Source organism: Chionomys nivalis, chromosome 12 (assembly GCF_950005125.1).
Source record: "Chionomys nivalis chromosome 12, mChiNiv1.1, whole genome shotgun sequence".
In the NCBI taxonomy this organism is placed as follows: domain Eukaryota; kingdom Metazoa; phylum Chordata; class Mammalia; order Rodentia; family Cricetidae; genus Chionomys; species Chionomys nivalis.
The window spans coordinates 19,674,821-19,694,791 of NC_080097.1; the positions used below are offsets into that span (position 1 = coordinate 19,674,821).

The 19,971-nt window shown below is 39.6% G+C and overlaps 1 protein-coding gene across 1 annotated transcript in view; it reads left to right on the plus strand.

Annotated features, from left to right (window-relative positions):
* Positions 1 to 19,971, plus strand: part of Klf12 (KLF transcription factor 12) — a 545,932-nt gene that overhangs the window by 425,772 nt on the left and 100,189 nt on the right. The window contains exon 8 of the mRNA XM_057785991.1: positions 2,225 to 2,321. Coding sequence (XP_057641974.1) covers positions 2,225 to 2,321 — 97 coding nt within the window. The remainder of the gene's footprint in view (positions 1 to 2,224; positions 2,322 to 19,971) is intronic.

The window sequence follows — 19,971 nt, forward strand, 5'->3', positions numbered from 1 at the left end:
ATAGCGAGCCTGTATTTCCTCCTTGGTGCCTGGGAAGAAGTGCTCTGGGCTTCTATGTGGATCTCCTTGTTATGCTTAGTCCATAATAGTCCTGAGCAGGGCCACGCTTCCTCCTTCTGCACTGGGGCAGACTCGAGTTTTGTTCTTTCTTAACCTCTATAGTAGTGATTCTCAACCTTCTTAATGCTGCAACTCTTTAATACAGTTCCTTATGTTGCGAACCCAAAAACTTATTTTATTGCTACTTCATTACTCTAATTTGGCTACTGTTATGAATCATAATGTAAATATTTGATATGCAGATGTCTGACATGTGACCCCCCAAAGGGGTCACAACCCACAGGCGGAGAACTGTTGCTCTAAAGAACTTCTGTGTTTGAGTTTCTTCATATATCACTCTGGAGCTTATAAGGAAAGGCTTGGTTCCTCGTGAAAATGTCTCTCAGGCTCCAAAGTATATAAAAAGACGAGGGAGGGGGCTTGGGGAAATTCCATTTTATATTTGGTTCACTGGTGTGACTTCAACAACAGTACCATTGATCAGATTTACCAGTGTGGGAAAGTTACAGGAGATGGACTCATGACGCAGCAGTACTGGCTGACTTCCACCTCTCCATTTTGGGAATAAATAGTTCTTAAGAAATCCTGGAGGTGAATGATCAACACCCCTCCACACACAAAAGGCCAAGTTTTTGGACCTGATGGTGTGGTGTGCTTTGCCCTTCTGCCTCAGGCTAAGAAGGCAGCAGCAGGACCCTTTGAGTTGACAATGTGGAGTTTCTCCCATGGGGCTCCAGAGTGGGACAATTTCTGACTGGCCTGCATTTTCTAACCTAAAGAGAAGTAATGCCACTCAAATTTTAGCTGATTTTTTTAAGGTAGGTTCCTTCCAGCTACAAAAGCATTTCTAGCATATTTAATGACAATGGGTTCAAGTTGGATCCAAATACCCAGAAAGATTGCCTCTTAGTTTTACTGTAGAGGTGGCCTTATGCAACTTTTGTTGGTGTGGAAGGTCCTTCTGTCTATGTGTTGCTTTTACTGGTTAATAAATAAAGAAACTGTCTTGGACCTGTGCAGGGAACAGAGGTAGACAAGGAAAAGTAAATGGAATTCTGGGAGAAAGAAGGGCGGAGTCAGAGAGAAGTCATGGAGCTCTGCCAGGGACAGACACCAGAACTTTAGCCGGTAAGCCACAGCCACGTGGTGAAACACAGATTAATAGAGACGGGTTAAATTAATATGTAAGAGTCAGCCAATAAGAAGCTAGAGCTAATGGGTCAAGCAGTGATTTAATTAGTACAGTTTTTGTGTGATTATTTCAAGGCTAAGTGATCGGGAACCAACAAGCGGTCCCCTGCAATATTTTGTTAGGTGTCTTTCCATCCTACCTTCTAATCTGTCAGTCTTTCCTCTTTCATGTACCCACTCCCTGACCCATAACATTTCCTCCTTGTCCTTTTCCTCTTCCTCTTTCTTCTTCCTCCCTCCTCCACCCTCTCTTTCCCTCTCTTTCTTTCTTCCTCTATTAAAAAGAGTCTTATGTAGCCCAGGCTGGCTTCAAGTTGATTTTGTACCCACAGCTAGCCTTGAGCTTCAGGTCCTTCTGCCTTCACCTCCCAAATCCTAGGATCACAGGCAGGCCTCATTACATCCAATTAATGAATTTTTTTCTTTGACAAAAGTTTGCTCTATGGAAGAACAAAAGAAGATATGAAGCAGGTTGAACTAAGTCCAGAATAGAATGGACTTGGGCACAGTGATGTCAACTTAAAAGTTATCTGAAAAGTCAATAATGTAAGCAATCCTTGTGTAGACTTCATGGACAGCCATGATGATGCCCATCTTTTTGATGGAGCACAGGAGGCTGTGTTGCATGGCAAGCTTTGAAAGCCAGCAGCTGGGGCGTGTAACCCAGCGTAGGTACTCAGTGTGTGTTCATTGGTGGATATTTCTTTTCATGGAGCATTGGTTTTCTTCATTAGTCAAATGGGGACATCAAAGAAAGCTCCCACTGAAGCCTATGGAGAATGTCAAATCAGATGAGGTCTGTTACTTACTTGAGAAGGTTATGTACTTAAGCATATAGTAGGCTATAATTTAATACTAGCTGCTGTTACTGTCCAAACACACAAGAAACAAGACTATTTGGAATGTTCCTGGCTTCCCTAATAGAAGTAACTAGCTACCCTTGTAAAAATAAACTGTGATATTTGCACTTCAGATTCAAGACTTCTGGAACTCTCTGTGGAACAACTGATGTCTAAAGGACCAATAGAAATTCTGCACAGTAGGAACAGACTTGGTGCCTATCACAAAAGGTAGGTTTTTTTTAATCTCAGAGGTGTCATGGTTGTTTTGTACCTATTGATGCTTGTTTGCTACCCTGTGCAAAGTAGGAATGACCTTTGTTTTGTACAAAGTTGTTTTAACTATCCTAGGATATTTTGTTTTTCTATATGAAGTTGAATTGTTCTTTCAAATTCTATAAAGAATTATGTTAGAATTTTAATGGGAATTGTGTTAAATCTGTAGATTGCTTTTGGTAAAATGGCCATTTTTACAATGTATATCTTACTGATTGATCAATGGACATGGGAGATCTTTACATCTTTTGATATATTCTCCAGTTTCTTTCTTCAAAGACTTGAAGTTCTTGTCATACAGGTCTTTCACTAGCTTGGTTAGAGTTACCCCAAGATATTTTATATTGATTATGGCTATTGTGAAGTGTGTTTTTCCCATGATTTCTTTCTCAGTTCTTTTATCATTTGTATATAAGAGGGCTACTAATTTTTTTTCAGTTATTCTTGTATCCAGCCACTTTGCTGAAGGTATTCTTCAGCTGTAAGAGTTCCCTGGTAGAATTTTTGGGGATGCTTATGCATACTATTATGTCATCTTCAAACAATGATACTTTTACTTCTTCTTTTCCTATTTGTATTCACTTGATCTCATTTTTGTTGTCTTTTTGCTCTAGCTAAGACTTCAAGCACTATATTGAATAGATATGGAGAGACTGGACAGCCTTGTCTTGGTGAAATTGCTTTGAACTTCTCCCCCCAGTTAATTTGATGTTGGTTGTTGGTTGCTGTATATTGTTTTATTATATTTAGGTATGTTCTTTGTAATCCTGATCCCTCCAAGACTTTTAACATGAAAGGGTGTTGTATTTTCTCAAGGTTTTCTCTCTGTTTTTAGTAAGTCTTTTCGAGACAATGATAGAACATTCAGTTTGTGAGCCAACACAATTGCAGAAATGTATGAAACTTGTATAACCAAGAACCTGCAGTTCGACAATGCTTAAAGTGATCCCCAGAAAAGTCTTAACTTCTGGTTCAAGTGTGTGAGAGACTGAGGCAAGAAGATCTCCAGTTTCAGACCAGTATTGGCTATAAATATAGCTAATAGATAGGCGATAGATAGAAGATAGATAGATAGATAGATAGATGGATGGATGGGTGGGTGGGTGGGTGGGTGGGTGGGTGGATGGATGGATGGATAGATAGAGAGACAGACAGATAGATAGACAGAGGAAGGAAGGAAGTTGGAGCTTGTTTTGGTGATCTCAGGTGGATTTGAACTTGGAACAAAATGGGGTGAGTAAGTAGTTTGAGAAGAACATAAATGACATGCAATTCATTTTCTTCAGATAAAATGAGAATGGAAACAGGATGCAACCAAATAAACACTATTGTTTTTTTTCCAGTCTTTCATGTTTTAACCCTAACGAAATCCAGGGACAGCACCAAACTTGTCCTTTAACCAGTCAAGTCAGTGCTGTACAAAGGAAACCCAGTCTTGGCAGTGTTGCCTTTGAGAATGGCTGTGCTTCTTAGGCAGCAGGAAAGCCACTCTCTGGGTAATAATTTTGAACACCCCTCAGTGTTTACGTAGCACTTTCTGAGATCCACTATGACCAAAAGCAATGAACTTTCTTGTTTGCTACCTGCTTCTTTCCAGATCCCCTATCTGGTACCTAGCACACAACTGCTGTCAGATGCTTCCACAAGGAATGTGTCCTCTCTCCAGTCTGCCAAGGGTGTGATGCAGTGAGGCTCTCTTTCAGCTTCCTCCTTTTAATAATTATCAAAATAATATGTCATGTGCACTAAATGGAGGAGGTTGGTTCATCCAGACGTGGTGACAAATGCTGGCTTCCTGGTCTGCTGCTTCCTTCACCAGTGATCTGGTGACAGTGAAGGCAATTTACCTATTCAGTCTCTAGTAACAATGAAAAATATTTAGAGACAGAACAAAATTGGTTAGTTCAACTGATTGTTACCTTTTGTGACATCAACCCACGTACACTAGGCAGGTAACTTAAGCATGAGTGTTGTATGTTTTAAAGCTAATTACAGATCACATGTAGGATGTTCTTGTTTTACCTCCCATGCTTCTTGGGAAAAAAATTAAGAGAAATGTCTGTTTTTACTTTTTTTTCCTTCCCAGACCCCCTCTCTTCTGAGCCCTCCTGGTTTTACAACGTACACTGTTTTGTTTTGTATTCTATAGTGTTTGACTTCGTTTACCACCATCCTTTGTGAGGACTTCCCCTCCAAGGACAGAGCGATATTAGGGCCGTGACTGTAAATAACTACGGTTCAAACTTCATAATCTTAACTTATTAGCCATGAGCCAATCGCTCAATGCCTCAGTTTCCTCTCATACAACATGAAGATAAGAATAGCTACTGTGTCATTTCATGGTGAGGATTGAATAAGTTCATGTATGTACTAGGCTGTTATAGAGCTTGGTGGAGTAGACATTATATAAATTTTAGGTAATATTCATTTATCAAATTGTGTATCCTGTAAAGACTATTGATGATGGGCAGTCTGGAAAGCAGGAGCTCACAGGGGAAAAATTAAAAGGGAACAAGACTATGGGATAGAAGCTTAAGGTTCAATTCTTTTCCGTGTAGAAATTCTCCTTTGGGCAGAAAGATGCCCTAATTCTATTTCAATATACAAAAGACACCGCAAACAGACTTGCTAAGCTTTGTGTGCTCACTGCCTAGAACAGAGATAATCCAAGAGTAGGTATTTCTTAACCAACAATTGTTGACAGTATAGTAGCATGTGTGTAACTGGGATCCTATTCTTGAACTTAGCTTTAATTCCTTTCAATAGTGGGGGATATTAGACCAGTTGAAGAGATCAAATCCAAAATTTAAAGGATACTTTTTGAACACTCCTCGAGACAAGCAAAAGCCTGCAGGGAGAGGTGTCGTTCCCACACGCTGCCCAAATGAGAGTGTCACCTAAAAGCAATCAACACAGGACTGCTTGAGAGGCAGTTGACATTCTATCTAATTGCTGAAGTGCACCCTGGGTAGTCCCCATTATCGTAAACTGCATTTCCAACATTCTGTGGCATTGCATTTAAAAAAAAAATAAAGAAAAGAAAGGAAAAAAAGCAATAAAGTTATAGCTATTAGCAGAGCCGAATTGGAATGCCTAGAAATGTCAAGGAGATCTTAATTGTACTTTATGTAATGGTCTCCTAGGCTAATAAGATATGATCTAAAACCATTAGGTATGAGAAGGTAAACATTTTAAGAGCACTCTTTTTGCCAAAGGCTCTTCATCTTTATTTGACAACTCTCACTTGGCCTTGAGGTAAGCTTTGCAGTGTTCTGCAGTAACAGATATTGTTTGTGACAGAAGCATCGAGGTCCTGCACTGGGAACATATTCAAAGATAGCACTGATGGAGCAAGGAAGTCCATAAATCTGACTCTTAAGCCTCACATCACCGCTTTCTGCCTCCCACCCCTGGCAGAGGGTACACAGGTAACCTCTGAAAGTTGTTAGCACGTCATGGAGAATGCAACTCCAAAGTGCTGGGAAACACCCATTACTCTGCGAAGCTTCAGAATACATAAATCTATTTAACCTTAGACCCAACCGAGAGTCATTGTCTAAAGGGCAGAATCTCATGCAGAGAATGCTGTGCCCTTGTGTCTTCTTCCTTTACATGAGATTTTGAGCTGAGACTGCAGGACTTTGAATGGCCATTGTCGCTGGAGATTTTCAGAGCGTTCTTCTCAATTATTGATGATGATAACCTGCCATGACATAGCACAGTGTTACTTTGTCCCCAAGCTCCAAATCCTGGTCCTTTATTTCTGGTTCCAGGAGGATACCTTTGCCCTTAGTTCTGAAGCAGATGGTCCACTTCGAAATGGCCCCTGACAACTGTTTGCAGTTCAGTTCTGTTTGTAAACACAGCTTAGCAATCATTGTCCGGACTTGTGAGCTTCGGTTCCAGAATGTCTCAGTCTTGTGTGTATTCTGGCAAGCGACAGAGTGCTTCTTTGTCCTATGGCTTCCCTGTTAGTTATTTCGCCACTGGATGAAATTTGTATAGTGTTCTGGGACACCTGCACAAATTGTGCTCTTTCTAACAGATATTAACATGGTGTTTGTTTAATCTACTCAGAAGACAGACTAGACTTTCCTTAATGCTGCTCGGGTAGTGTTTGCCAAGGTGTTCTCGTTTCATTAAACATTAGCTCTTTGGGATTAGATGTTACTTTTGTCAACTAAATTTATGAAACCTGAAGGTAAACAAAGCTAAACAAAGGCTTTTGCTAAGGGACTTCTCAATGCCTTTACTATGCTAATGAATGTTTTGAGTCCCCCTGATTAGTATGGTGTATGTTGTTTTCCAAATTACTCACTTAAAGAGCATTTGGAGGGGCGAGACCTTTTGAAATGAGAAGAAAAATGTTTTTAGAAAATGCTTAATGTAAAAATAGTGAAACTGCTAAACACAGTTCTTAAACCATAAAGAGAAAGTACAGTGTTGGAAAATGCCTCCATTGTTTGGATAGTTTATAGAAGCTGCTTTAAGTTTTCTACTGCTATAATAAAACACAATTATCAAAAGCAAATTGGAGAAGAACAAGTTTATTTGATTTATATCTCCATATCACAGCCCGTCACCCAAGGAAATCAGGACAGGAACTCAAGGCAAGAACTTGAACACGAGGACTCAAGCAGAGACCCTGGAGGAACACTGTTTACTGGCTTGATCCCTTAAGGAGTGTACCTTTAATCTGATATACCCAGAACCACCTACTTAGGGATAACACTCTCCACAATGAGCTATGCATTCTTATATCAACCATTAAGCAAGAAAATGCCCTGTAGTCTCACTGACAGATAATCCAAGTAGAGGCATTTTCTCTGTTTAGGTTTATTTTCTCAGATCACTCTATCATATATCAAGTTTTGACAAAAGAAGAAGAAGAAGAAGAAGAAGAAGAAGAAGAAGAAGAAGAAGAAGAAGAAGAAGAAGAAGAAGAAGAAGAAAACCCTCAACCAGTAAAGCTGATCTACACCTGACCACCAGGCAAACTTCTCATCATTCTATGAAATATGCTTGTTCAAACATATTAACGATTAAGGTGCCGATGTTGTGGGTCAAAAAATAATGGCATGAGCCGGGCAGTGGTGGCGCACGCCTTTAATCCCAGCACTTGGGAGGCAGAGGCAGGCAGATCTCTGAGTTCGAGGCCAGCCTGGTCTACAAGAGCTAGTTCCGGGACAGGCACCAAAGCTACAGAGAAACCCTGCCTCGAAAAAACCAAAAAAAAAAAAAAATAATAATGGCATGCCAGAATTTTCAGGTTTCAACTTCATATCAACACCCCTCATGAATTAAATCTGTGAGGCTAATAACCTATTGAGCTTAGACAACTATAAACCTCTCCCCTATCACCTGGACCATGTTCATCGTGGTGAACTGTTTTTCTTTCAAATGTTTGATGGTAGCTGAGCTGTTCCTCATCATAATATTGAGACAGGAGAGCAAGGCAGAGAGCGAGGTCTAGGGAAGGCTTGAGCAACCTACTAAGTGCACGTGTGAAAGAAACCAGTGGCAAAGAGGAAGGCTGGGGGGTCCCTTCTCTGATGCTATTAAACCTGGTCACCAGCAGGTAGGTACAGAGGCACTCCGGTGTCTGAAGGGGGCCTATGCTCACCATATTAAAAGGCACACCCCTAGAATAGATTTAAGAAGCAAATGTGATGTGTGAAACACAAAGTTGTATGTAAAACTTCATGTAACAGAGCACACATGTGAGAAGGCCTGGACTATGCAAATGACCCTTTGTTATATGACATCCAAACATCAACTCTTTTTTGCTGAGAGGGCATTTGAACTACTAAACTCTCTTTGCTATGGCCCACTTTCTCAAGAAATTACTTTGTTTTATTTGTTACTAACCACATATCTCTGAGCAATACCATGTTTAAGGATAAAAGAACATCCTCTGGAAGTTTCCTGATATCAGTTTAACCTAAGTCAATACTATATAAACCCACAAAGTATAAATATGAGTGATAATAAAGTTGATGCTGTAAAAAATGGATTGAGTATTTATCAAGATTTGCTATTGTAGAATATAAAATATACAATTTGATAAGGTTAGGTGAGCTGTTCTAAAATGAGAACAAGATACTTTCAAATGTGAAATACTACATTCCTTGTTTAAGAAGTGACTATTAGTTTTCAAATACAAAATAAAGATACCGAGACTGTAGATTAATTATGTTGTGAGTATGGTTTGTATCATAATAAAAGCCTCTTTAAACTGATACAAAAATGGTTAGGGGATTACATAACCATTTTCAAAGGGATAGGCATTTTTTCTGATCAGTTAGTGTTAAAACCATCTCAGTTGTTAAGTCATTCCCTTGACAATGATGTGGTGAAAACAAAAATTGTCCAAAAAGTAGGGATGAAATTTTATTAGATGTGGGAAAGAAAAGAAAGCAATGAATATCTACTGCTAGAAGGCAGTTCATTCTACTTGCTTGGGAAGGTAGAAAGGGCTAGTTGTGCTGGGTATGAAACTACACTGATATCTGCAGACATTGTAGGAATTGTCAACCTACAGGAGCACAGAAAACACTGTCCAAGTTTGTCTCAACCACCAACCAACAGTATCCCAGAGTAAGTCCAGGTACAAAGGCAAAAAATACAAAAAATAGACTCTGATTCTTAAATAACACAACCATACTATGACCTACTGTAACTGGTGGGATTTTGATTAACCAGAAATAATATAGTGAAGAATAATGAATATGAAAACAAATGATTATTTTGTTAAATAAAAAAATACTTTAGGACATAAGAGCTTTTTTCTTCTTATTGTCACATCTGAAAAAAAAATAGTCCTCCCTTCTTCTGAAATATTAGCAGCTTCTAAACTGGGCCAGTATGAGTCTGGCATTGTTGTACTAGAGGAAGAAAAGCTGCTGGTGCCAGGTCCTGTGTATTTTTCAGTGCTTGAGTCTGTGATGCTCCTTGGATACTCAGCTTTCTGAAGTTCTCTACCTTAAGCATTATTACTGGATCAGTGACATCCATATCACCCAGGAATCTTCTAGAACTCACACTCCAACTTATACCCACTGATAATCGGAATCTAAATTTTAACAAAACATCACATGTACTGTATGCACAGTGAGGTTGGAAAATATCCAACTTCAATCCAGTTCCTGAAGGAGAAAGAACCTGTACCAGAGGATGAGGAGATAGCATAGTTGGTAGCAATCGTAAGGCCTGAGTTCCATCCCTGTACACATACATACAATATCCCAGAAAACATTTTTAAAATGTGCAAACCTTCAAACAATTCAATAAATGTGTTTTAAAAAGAAAAGTAAATAATAATCCAAGTATGGTATCAAGTCTTGTCACTGGAGAAGATTGAAATAAATCAATCCTTAAAGCTGGTTGACCAGTTAGCCAAGCCTACTAGTCAAGCTTCAGTCCAGTGGGATACCTTGTGTTAACAAAAGATTGAACTGCACCTTGGCTATGATGCCTGGGATTGCTCACTAGCTGTTATATACACATGCCCACACATATGCTGACATTCATATACATCATGCACCTATATGTGCATACATCATGTACATAAACATTATTTCATTATATTATTATTTTGTTATTTGTGTTCAAAGAAGCATAGATGAGTGGGCTTGGTGGTATGCACCTTTAATCCCAACATATGGGAGACAGAAGCAGGTAGATCTCTAAGAGTTTGATTCTTAGCATGTCTATACAATGAGTTCCAGGTCGGCCATGGCTACATATTGAGACCATGTCTCACAACAGTCCCCTCCCAAATAAGTCATATGTTTTGGACTTTCTTGGAAAGGAAGGAATCCAACCTTGTTTTTCTGGGGTAAAAATAAGTTGGTAACAGACTGATTACTGGCTCTGCAGGGACTCTAGGTAAGAGTCACTGAAGTATGTCTAGTCATTTAGAGCTGAGGTGGGAACTACATGACTTTGACTATCTTCTGAAGATTCATCAGTGAATTCTACCTGGCATCCAGAAATCAACTCAAAACAGTGCCAACCAGGTCAGAGTGTACAGCAAATACTCCAGCACTTGTGCTGACCCATCTACAGTCATTAGCCTCATTCTTTCATTCATCCAGCATAGCCTGGAAGGGTGGTTGCCATTGAAGACATCCAGGCTAGGTTGAATTGCCCTAACTGACAAGGTACTTCTCAAATTGAAGCTTCTTCCTGAGGTTTGCCGGCTTGGTAGGAATGAGACACACAAAAGTTACATCCTCTTGGTGTCTTCAAGCAATGATCTCTATGTTTATAGCCCTTGCTGTTAGGAGCTGAGTCTTCTCCATGACAAATCAGCTCTAAAAATCAGTAATATTTTGTACTCTGAGGTCATTTCTACCTGTGTGATATATTAAATGGAAACATATTTTTAATTATTGTGCAGTTTCTTAGAGGGTAGAATCTGCTAAACGAAAAACAAGGTAAAATCGGAGTAAGGCAGGAGAGATTTGAATTGTGTTCAGGTATAGGTTACAATCTAGAATAATCAGAGTAGTATGAACTGAAAGGATAAGCATTAACCAGAGAGGCCAAGAAGATAAGAGAGGCAGCCATGCAGAGACATTGGGAGGAGGAGCATTTAGCAGAAGAAAAGTAAAGATCTAAAGTAAGGGAAACATAGACGTGATCAGTAAACATTGCCCTACCCATGAATGCCTGTGATTCATTGGGTCTAGTTTGAAGGGTTACAGTGGAGACAGAGAAACAAAGTACACAGGAATACAAATGCAGAGGAATAACTGCTTATGACTGCAGTAACAGCTACGAGAATAACACCGATTGCTATACTCAGCTGGGAGGGATCATAACTTAGATAGGAAAGAGAAGGGGCCTTAACAAATATACTGAAGATCTCAGTAGTTGGTTGTAAAAAGAAAATAAAACAATGCAAATTCATCTTCATTCAGAGGAGACACAATTTCTCCAAGCACCTGCTTCCAAATCCAGCCCAGAGCCCTCTGCTGTTTCCATTTCTAATTCTACCATCTTGACATGAAGCCTCCATAAGTGCAGCAAAGGGGACAGAAAATTCCCTCTGTTTTCTTACCCTTTTGGCCCAGACGTGACTCGTCACTTTTGCTTAAATTCATTGGTCAGAAAGATGTCATGTGTTCCAATGTAATGGTCAGGGATGCTGGGGAGTGATGTCTTTCTGTGAGCTATGGCAAAAGGCAACAATAACAACAACAACAAAAACTTGCCTTGTTTATGACTAGAAAAGAATGCAAAGACTGTATTTGAGTTTGTGGTCTGGCCAGTGAGGTCATTCTTAATTTTGGTCCTAATGAAAAACTATTTGAAGCAGCTTTTAAAGAAGTGGGCTTCGTAGGCCTGATGGTGCAGGTCTGTGATCCCGTCAACTTCAACAGTTGGAAATTTGTGGCTTGCTCAGGTGGACAAGTTCTAAGTCAACCCAGTCAATAGAACTTGTGTCAAAATTGAAAAACACAAAATAAATACGAAAAAGAAAAGTGAAAAAACTTTTAATAAGAAGTAAGTTTTCCTAGTGGCGTTGAGTGGCTTGTGTCCATGTGTAAAGATTCTAGGCTTGGTTTTTGTTTCTCCTTTCTTCATTGCTAACTTCCCCTCCCAAAGGTACTAGACACAAACTGTACTGTCAACAAATACGTAAACTTATGGAATTAAGAGATTAAAAGCCTTGACTTGCACCCATCTGGACACTTGTCAGTATCATTAAGGACTTAATAAGGAAAGATTTTTTTAAATGCATAGAAAGCCCCACTAATGACTAATGATTTAATTCATCCATGTCTTTCATCCTCCCCCAAAGCAGCCATAATTAAGGGTTGATGATGTCATCATGTATAATAATAGCTCTATGTGTATCTCACTTTCAACTCTGAGGTCATCTCACCAGATCCTCACAACAACCATGAAGGACAGGAAGGTGTTCTCCTTGCTCTGCAGATTAGGATGTTAGGTTGCACTGAGGCTATAGGAGCAGCCTGAATCCTCAGCTGGTTTTGATGTTGTCCCTGGGAATCAAATCCTTTGAGTCTTTACACTATGCTTTTTTCCCACTGTGATGCAGAGACATTCTGCAAATACCATCTCAGAAGCAGCACAATAAGTCTACTTTGTTATCCTTAACATTGAGAGGTCCAAGTTAGCCATCATCCTGTCATAAGAGCATCCGCATCCCAGTGGGGTCTCTTCTGTGCATGACTCTGAATGTCGGAGGAATAGGTTTGGCTGCACAGAGAAGGTCTGTAAAGGGAAGGAGAGTAAACGTTTTATGGTTTCGAGTGCAAGCTTATCTTCCTGTTATTGTTTTACAGTATTTGAAAAGTACAAAAATCCTTTTCACTCACAGGGGATTAAAAAATAGCATGTGGACTGACTTAATCTCATAGGCCATAGTATTCCAGCTGCCAGTGTGGTACACTGTGTCCTCTGTGGTCATGCACCTGGCTTGCTAGGACATAAACTGGTTCCTGCTGCTTCTCTACTGGCGTCCTCCCACCCTGGGACTTGCTTAGCAATTTTTTTCTTTTTATTTTAGAACTTTTTTCCTTTGATTGAGAGTAGATCCTTTTCTCATGAAATATATCCTGATTTATACTTTCCTCTCCCTATCTTCCTCCAAGCTCCTTTCCACCTCCCCTCCCTACAGAATCCACTCCCTTTCTGTCTCTCATTTGATAAGAATAGGCTTACAGGAGACAACAACCAAACATAGCAGAATCAAATAGAAGACGAAGCAAATCGTCTCAAAGTTGGACCGGCAGTGCAGCAGGAGGAAATGAGTTCTAAGCGCAAGCACAGGAGTCGGAAACCCGCCTGTTCACACCATTAAGAGTCCCATGAAAATACTAAGTGATTGCTGTAATACATATGCAGACAGTCTGAGGCAGACCCCTGTAGGCCTGTGCTTGCTCTTTTAGTCTCTGTGAGCTCCTATGTTGCTTACTTAGTTGATGCAGATGACCTTATTCTCCTGGTGTCTTCTTTACCCTCTGACTCTTGCAGTCTTTCCTCGCCCTCTTCTGCGAGATTCATTGAGCTCTGAGGGGAGGAGTTGGATGGAGAACTCTCATTTAGACTCTCACTCTCTCTCTCTGCATAATGTCTGGCTGTTGGTTTTTGCATCTCTTCTCCTGTGCTGCTGGAGGAAATCTCTGATGATGACTATAAGTACAGCAGAATGTTATGGTTTTTTTTTTAGACTAACACTGTTTGGTTTTATTCTAGGTATTTGGGCTACCTATTTGTGTTGTGTATGGGTTACTTTTAATGGAGTGGACTTTTAAATTAAGTCAGACATTACTTGGCCAGTCCCACAAGTTCTATGCCACCCTTGCCCTAGCATATTTTGTAGGCAGGATAGATTGTAGGTCAACAGCTTTTGTTCCCAGGTTGGTTTCCAGCATATCTGGTTTCCATGTTTCCTTTTCACTATCCTTCAGAGACTACATTCCCTCATCAAAGAGACATAGAGGTGAGGGCTCCATTAGCTACCAGCTCCACTGCTTCCTGTTCAATGGGTTGTGGGGTGTTGTTCCTCACAATAGGACCCCACTGTCAATTTCTGGAGAACAACCAACCCTTTGTCTTAGCAACAACCTGGGTTCTTTGGGGATTTCCATGGGGTTCTCTTGGCCAGCTACTCAGTTGAATGCAACTCAGTCCTGCCTCTGGAAGCCTTGCTTGGTGACAAGAGATGTACTGTTGAGACTCCATATCCCCCATCACTATGAGTCCTCTTTAGTATAACCATCATAGATTGCAGGTGTGCACTGCATAGGACTCCATGCCACTCCCCCAAAGGCCCCAAATTCCAGGAGTCTTTCCCCACATTCTCTTCTTCCACCCTGTCTCCCCCCCAACTCCCACCCCACCTACCCCTTGTATGCTCACAAAAATCTATTCTATTTCTCCCTCCAGGGAGAGCCATATGTGTCCCCTTTACACTGAACCCTCCTCTTTTCTTAACTTTTCTGGATCTATGGACTGTAGGTTGGTTATCATTTACTTAATGACTTATAAGTGAATACATACCATATTTATCTTTTTGTGGTTTGGTTATTTCACTCAGAATGATTTCTTTTCTAGTTCCATTTATTTGCTTGCAAATTTCATGATGTCATTTTTTTAAAATAGCAGGCTAATACTCCATTGAGTAAGTGTGCCACATTTTCTTTATTTATTCTAATGTTAAGGAACATTTAGGTTGTTTCTAGTTTCTGGCTATTATGAAAAAAGCCTTAATGAACATGGCTGAGCAAGTGTTTTTATGGTTGAATGGAGCCCTATTGCTCTTGAATATATGCCTGAGAGATATAACTGGTTCTTGAGGTAGATCAGTTCCTAACTCCCCAAGGAAGCATCATATTGATTTCCACAGTGGCTGTACAAGTTTATATCTGCACAGCAATGCAGGAGTGTTCTTCTTGCTCCACATAGTTGCCAACATGAGCTGTCACTTGTGTCATTGATCTTAGTCATTTGGAAAGATATAAAAAGGAATCTCAAAAGAGTTTTAATTTGTTATCTCCCTGATGGCTATGGATGATGAACATTTCTTTAAATATTTTTTCCCATTTGAGTTTTTCTGTTGATAATTTTCTGTTTACAACTGTACCCCATTTTTAGTTGGTTTATTTGCTTTGTTGATACCTAATTTCTTCAGTTTTTTAAAAATATATTTTGGATATTAGCCATTGATAAGATGTGGATTCTAAAAATATAGGCACTTAGTGTTATGAATTCTCCTCTTAGTACTGTTTTCATTGTATTCCATAAGTTTGGGTATGCATGTATTCATTTTTATTGAATTCTAGAATATCTTTAATATCTTTATTTCTTTCTTGACCCCCACCCCCTTTTCATTCAGTAAGGAGTTGTTAGGCTTCCACAAATTTGTATGCTTTCTGTTGTTTCCATAGTGGTCTGATAGGATGCAGGGAGTTTCTTCAATTTTCTTCTGTCTGTTGAGATTTGCTTTGTGTCCAAGTATGTAGTCAGTTTTGGAGAAAGTTTCATGAAGTACAGAGAAAAAAATGTGTTTGTTTGTTTGTTTGCCCTAAATATTCTGTATATATCTGTTAATTCCATTTGGTTTATAATATCTGTTAGTTCAAGTATTTCCCTGTTTAATTTTTGTCTGAATGACCTGTTCCTTCATAAGAGGGGTATACTGAAGTATTTACACTATTGATGTATGAGGGTCAGTATATGATTTAAGCTGTAATAGTGTTTCTTTTACAGACTGGGTGCCCTTGTGTTTGGGGAATAGATGTTAAGAACAGAGATGTCATCTCGGTATATTTTTCCTTTGATGATTAAATATGTAGTGTACTTTCCTATCTCTTTTGATTAATTTTGGTTTGAAATCTATTTTGCTACATATTACAGTGGCTATATCTGATGTGGTATTCCCCTCTCTATGTTGTGGATATGTTTTATTACTATTGGTTAGTAAAGAATCTGGTTTGGCCTATGGCAAGGCAGAATAAAACCAGACAGGAAATCCAAACAGAGATAGAAAGAGAGGGTAGGCAGAATTATAGAGACATTATGTAGCTACCAAAGGAGAAAGACACCAAAATCTTAGCAGTAAACCATGAGTGTCATGTTAAAATATAAAATAATAAAATGAATTATTTGAGATATAAGAGCTAGCTATAAGTATGCCTGAGCCACCAGCCAAACGTTATTGTAATTAATATAGTTTTGTGTGATTATTTGGGTCTGGGTGGCCAGAAAACAATAGAAGCTGTCTCCATTTATATATATTAGTTTGCTTCTTAGGTCCATTTGCTTAGAATATTTTTTCTAACCCTTTATCCTGAGATAATGTCTATCCCTGAAGTTGAGTGTGTTTCTTGAATACAGTAGAAGGATGGATCCTATTTTTGGATCCATTCTGTTAGTCTGAGACCTTTTATACTGGAAAATAGAGATTATTGATATTGAGAGCTATCAATGATCAATGATTATTGTTTATAATTACTTTGGTGTTGGCAGTGGTATGTCTGTGTGTCCCTTCTTTTGGTTTTGCTGGTGTGAGATTATTTTCTGTGTTTTTTATGGGTGTATTTAACTTCCTTAAGTTGGAATTTCCCTTTTAACACCATGGGTGTATTTGTAGACAGATATTGTTTAAGTCTTATTTTATTGTGGAATATTTTATTTTCTTCATATATGGTGATTGAAAATTTTACTGAGTATAGTAGTCTGGCCTGGCATTTGTGGTCTCCTAGGGCCTGTAGCACATCTCTCCAGGCTCTTTTGGCTTTTGGAATCTCTATGAGAAGTCAGGTTTAATTCTATTTGGTCTGCCTTTATGTGTCATTTGGTCTTTTTCCCTTGCAATTTTGAATATTCTTTCTTTGTTCTGTATGTTTAATGTTTTGATTATTATGTGGTAAGGGGACTTTCTTTTTTGGTGCAGTAAATTTGGTGTTCTATATGCTTCTTATATCTTGATAGGTATCTCCTTTATGTTAGGAAAATTTTCTTCTATGAGTTTGTTAAAAATATTTTCTGGGCCTTTGAGCTGGGATTCTTCACCTCCTTCTGTTCCTACTATTCATAGGTTTGATCTTTTCAGAGTGTCCCATTTTTCATGGATATTTTGTATCAGGAGTTTTTTAGATTTAACATCTTCTTTAACTGGTGTAACCATTTCTTCTATCTATCTTTAATGCATGAAATTCTCTCTTCCATCTCTTGTAGTCTGTTGATGAAAGTTTCTTTTGTTGTTCCTGTTTGAATTCCTAATTTTTTTATTTCCAGAGTTCCATCAATTTCTATTTACTTTATTGATTCCATTTTCATTCAGATTTTGACCACTTTTATTCATTTCCTTCAATTATTTCTGTTTTCTTGGATTTCTTTAGGGAATTTTTCCATTTCTTCCAATTTTTTGTTTATGATTTCCTGTATTTCTATAAAGTATTTGTTCATTTTTTTCTTTGGTGATTTTTATCATCTCCATATAGTTGATTTTTAGGTCTTTTTCTTGTCTTGTGCTTCAATTATGTTGGAATATTCAAGGCCTGTTGTGCTCAGATAGCTAGGCTCTAGTGGAGACATATTGCTCTGGTTGTTGTTGATTGTGTTTTTGCACTCGTATCTAGGCATCTGGCTTTGGAATGACTGACTGTTTAGGTGCTGATTTCTGGATTTATCTTTGAGGGTGTTTTTTCTTTAGCTTCTGTTTCTTGTCTAGATTTTAGAAGAGTCTGGTGGTTGTGTGTTGCCTGCTTTCCTGGCCCACTCAACTGATGTATTCCCAGAGAATACTTATTGTGATGGAGACAAGGATACTGAGATGAGTTGGGGGAAGGAAGATTAGAAGAGAAGGGTATTGTGATTCCTCCTGAGGATGGAGTCAGGCTGGAAAGGGAGATCACAGTGGGTTTCCTGCTACAGGGCTGGAGATGAGATTTATGGGATTAGAATCCGGAGCAGTAGGAGAGGTGTGGGTCTATCTTCAACATTCTTGTTGTCCTGAAAGGAACAGTTCTTGAGTTAGCAAAGGGTGTCTGCGGGGATTGGGTGCTGGGAAAAAGCAATGACCCGAGGGAGGGAGGTTAGTGGAGATCTGTGAGAGCCGCACTAGATGGGAGCAGGGGGAATGAAGGGTTATCAAGGGTGTTCTGCTGTAGACCTGGGGATGAGACCAGGCAATGGATCTGGGAGAACAGAGAGAAGAGGTCTACAGCCAGTGTACCTAGTTTTTTTTTGGCAGGCATGGCCTGTAGGTTAGCAGGGGATGTCTGCTGGAGTTGGGTTCTGGCATGCGGTGGCTGAATTTGGGGAGGGGAGGGGATAAGAGTGGATTGTGATTGGATTCACAGGAAATGTTGGCTGTGGGGAAAGATTCAGTTGCAGTGCTGAGGACAAGCCTGGAGGATCGGGTTTGGAGGGGAGGAGGGAGTGGTGATGGTTTCCCTCTTCTGTTTAGCTGGTATATTCCCAGTAAATGACTTCCCGTTTGGAGGTTGGGATAATGGAAAGGAACTGGGGGTCTTGGGATCTTTGTGCTCCACTGGATGTGGGGTCAAAGAGGAAAGGGAGACCACACAAGGCTTCCTGCTACAGAGGTGGCGATGAGCCTGGAGGGATTGGACCTCAGAATCAGTAGGAGAGCCCTACTTGTTGCCCTGGAAGGAGCAGTGCTTGGGTTATCAGAGGGTAGATGCTGAGGTTGGTGTCATGAGCAAAGCAACAAGTCAGGGAAGGAGGGTTAGAAGAGGAAGATCAGTGAAATCCAAAGGATATGAGAGGGGGCAGGAAAGGTTGAAACAAGTGTTCTGATACAGAACTGAGGATGAGACAGGGATGTTGGATTTGGAAGGGATAACAATTTTCTATAAGGTTGCAAGTTGCCCTCTTTTTGCTTAGATAAATTACCTCTTGCCTCTGACTTTCTTACTTAGTTTGTACAATATTTTTCAAACTTTCCCTATGGTCAGGGCTGTGGGTCACAGTGTGTCCAGTCTTTGGAGAGTGGAACTGGTGCTACCCACTTGCTGATGTTGGGTTTCTCCATGGGATTCTTCTTCCTCTTTATAGAGTCTTGTCCCCACCTCTGCTTTATAACTTATTGATACCAACAAGGGTAGAAGTTGGGATATGCAAGATTATCAGCTAAGCACGTTGACTGTAATGAGGATGGCGACAATGGGCCAGGGGGTCTCCCAGGGCTACAGTTTGAGAGGGTCACTCATTTCCAGCATTATAGTTGCTGCGGCATAGAGAAAATTAGTCTATGAAGCTTTTGATCTTTGAAAGATAATGGCCACTGTATTGACAAGGAGAATATAGAATAATTATTACAAATAGGAAGTTTTATGTAGGGTATCATGGGACAAGGAAGGGGCACCCCTTCAAGAAAAAGAGATAGCTCAGAAGAATGTAAAAAAAGAAGTGACCTCTTAAAAAAATCAAAATATGGGACATGAGAAAGGAGGCATTGTAGAGACTGAGAGAAGATAAGACTGACCACAGCACTGAGACCTGTGGACAATGTGTAGTTTGGGAAGGACGGCTGAGTGACAAGGTAACCCAGGTTGGCTTATTTCAGAAGCTTGCATAGATTTTGTTTGTTAACATTAGGGTTAGGGTGAGTGACCCTCATAGGTAGTGACAGCACTCAACATGTTTTTGAAAGCTCTTTGGGACTGTAGTATAGGGATTGAGCTAATAAAATCAGTGCAGAAAGTTCTTAGCAAAAGGCAAGATAAAACCATAGTTAACAAAGGTGTAGCTAATATAGACAGGTTCAACAGATGGTTTAGAAATGACAGAACTTTGTCACTGACTATGAATATGCGATAGAGAACATTCACAACAATCTGCAGGTGAATGGAAATCGGGAGCCATTTCTATTGTCTAACACTAAGCAGAGAGAAGAGCAAGGGGGAAACTAAGATTCAGGTAACTAATTCCATTTTATAGATGTCAGATCCAAAATGCTTCTGGATGTCCATGTGAAGTACATAGCAGGAAAATCTTGTTTGAAGTTCAGGAACAATAACTTCTTTGATGGGGGTAATTGAGAAGTATTAGTAACTAGTTACTGGTTGGGCTATATGCTTAGATGTGATTGTCTAGTGAG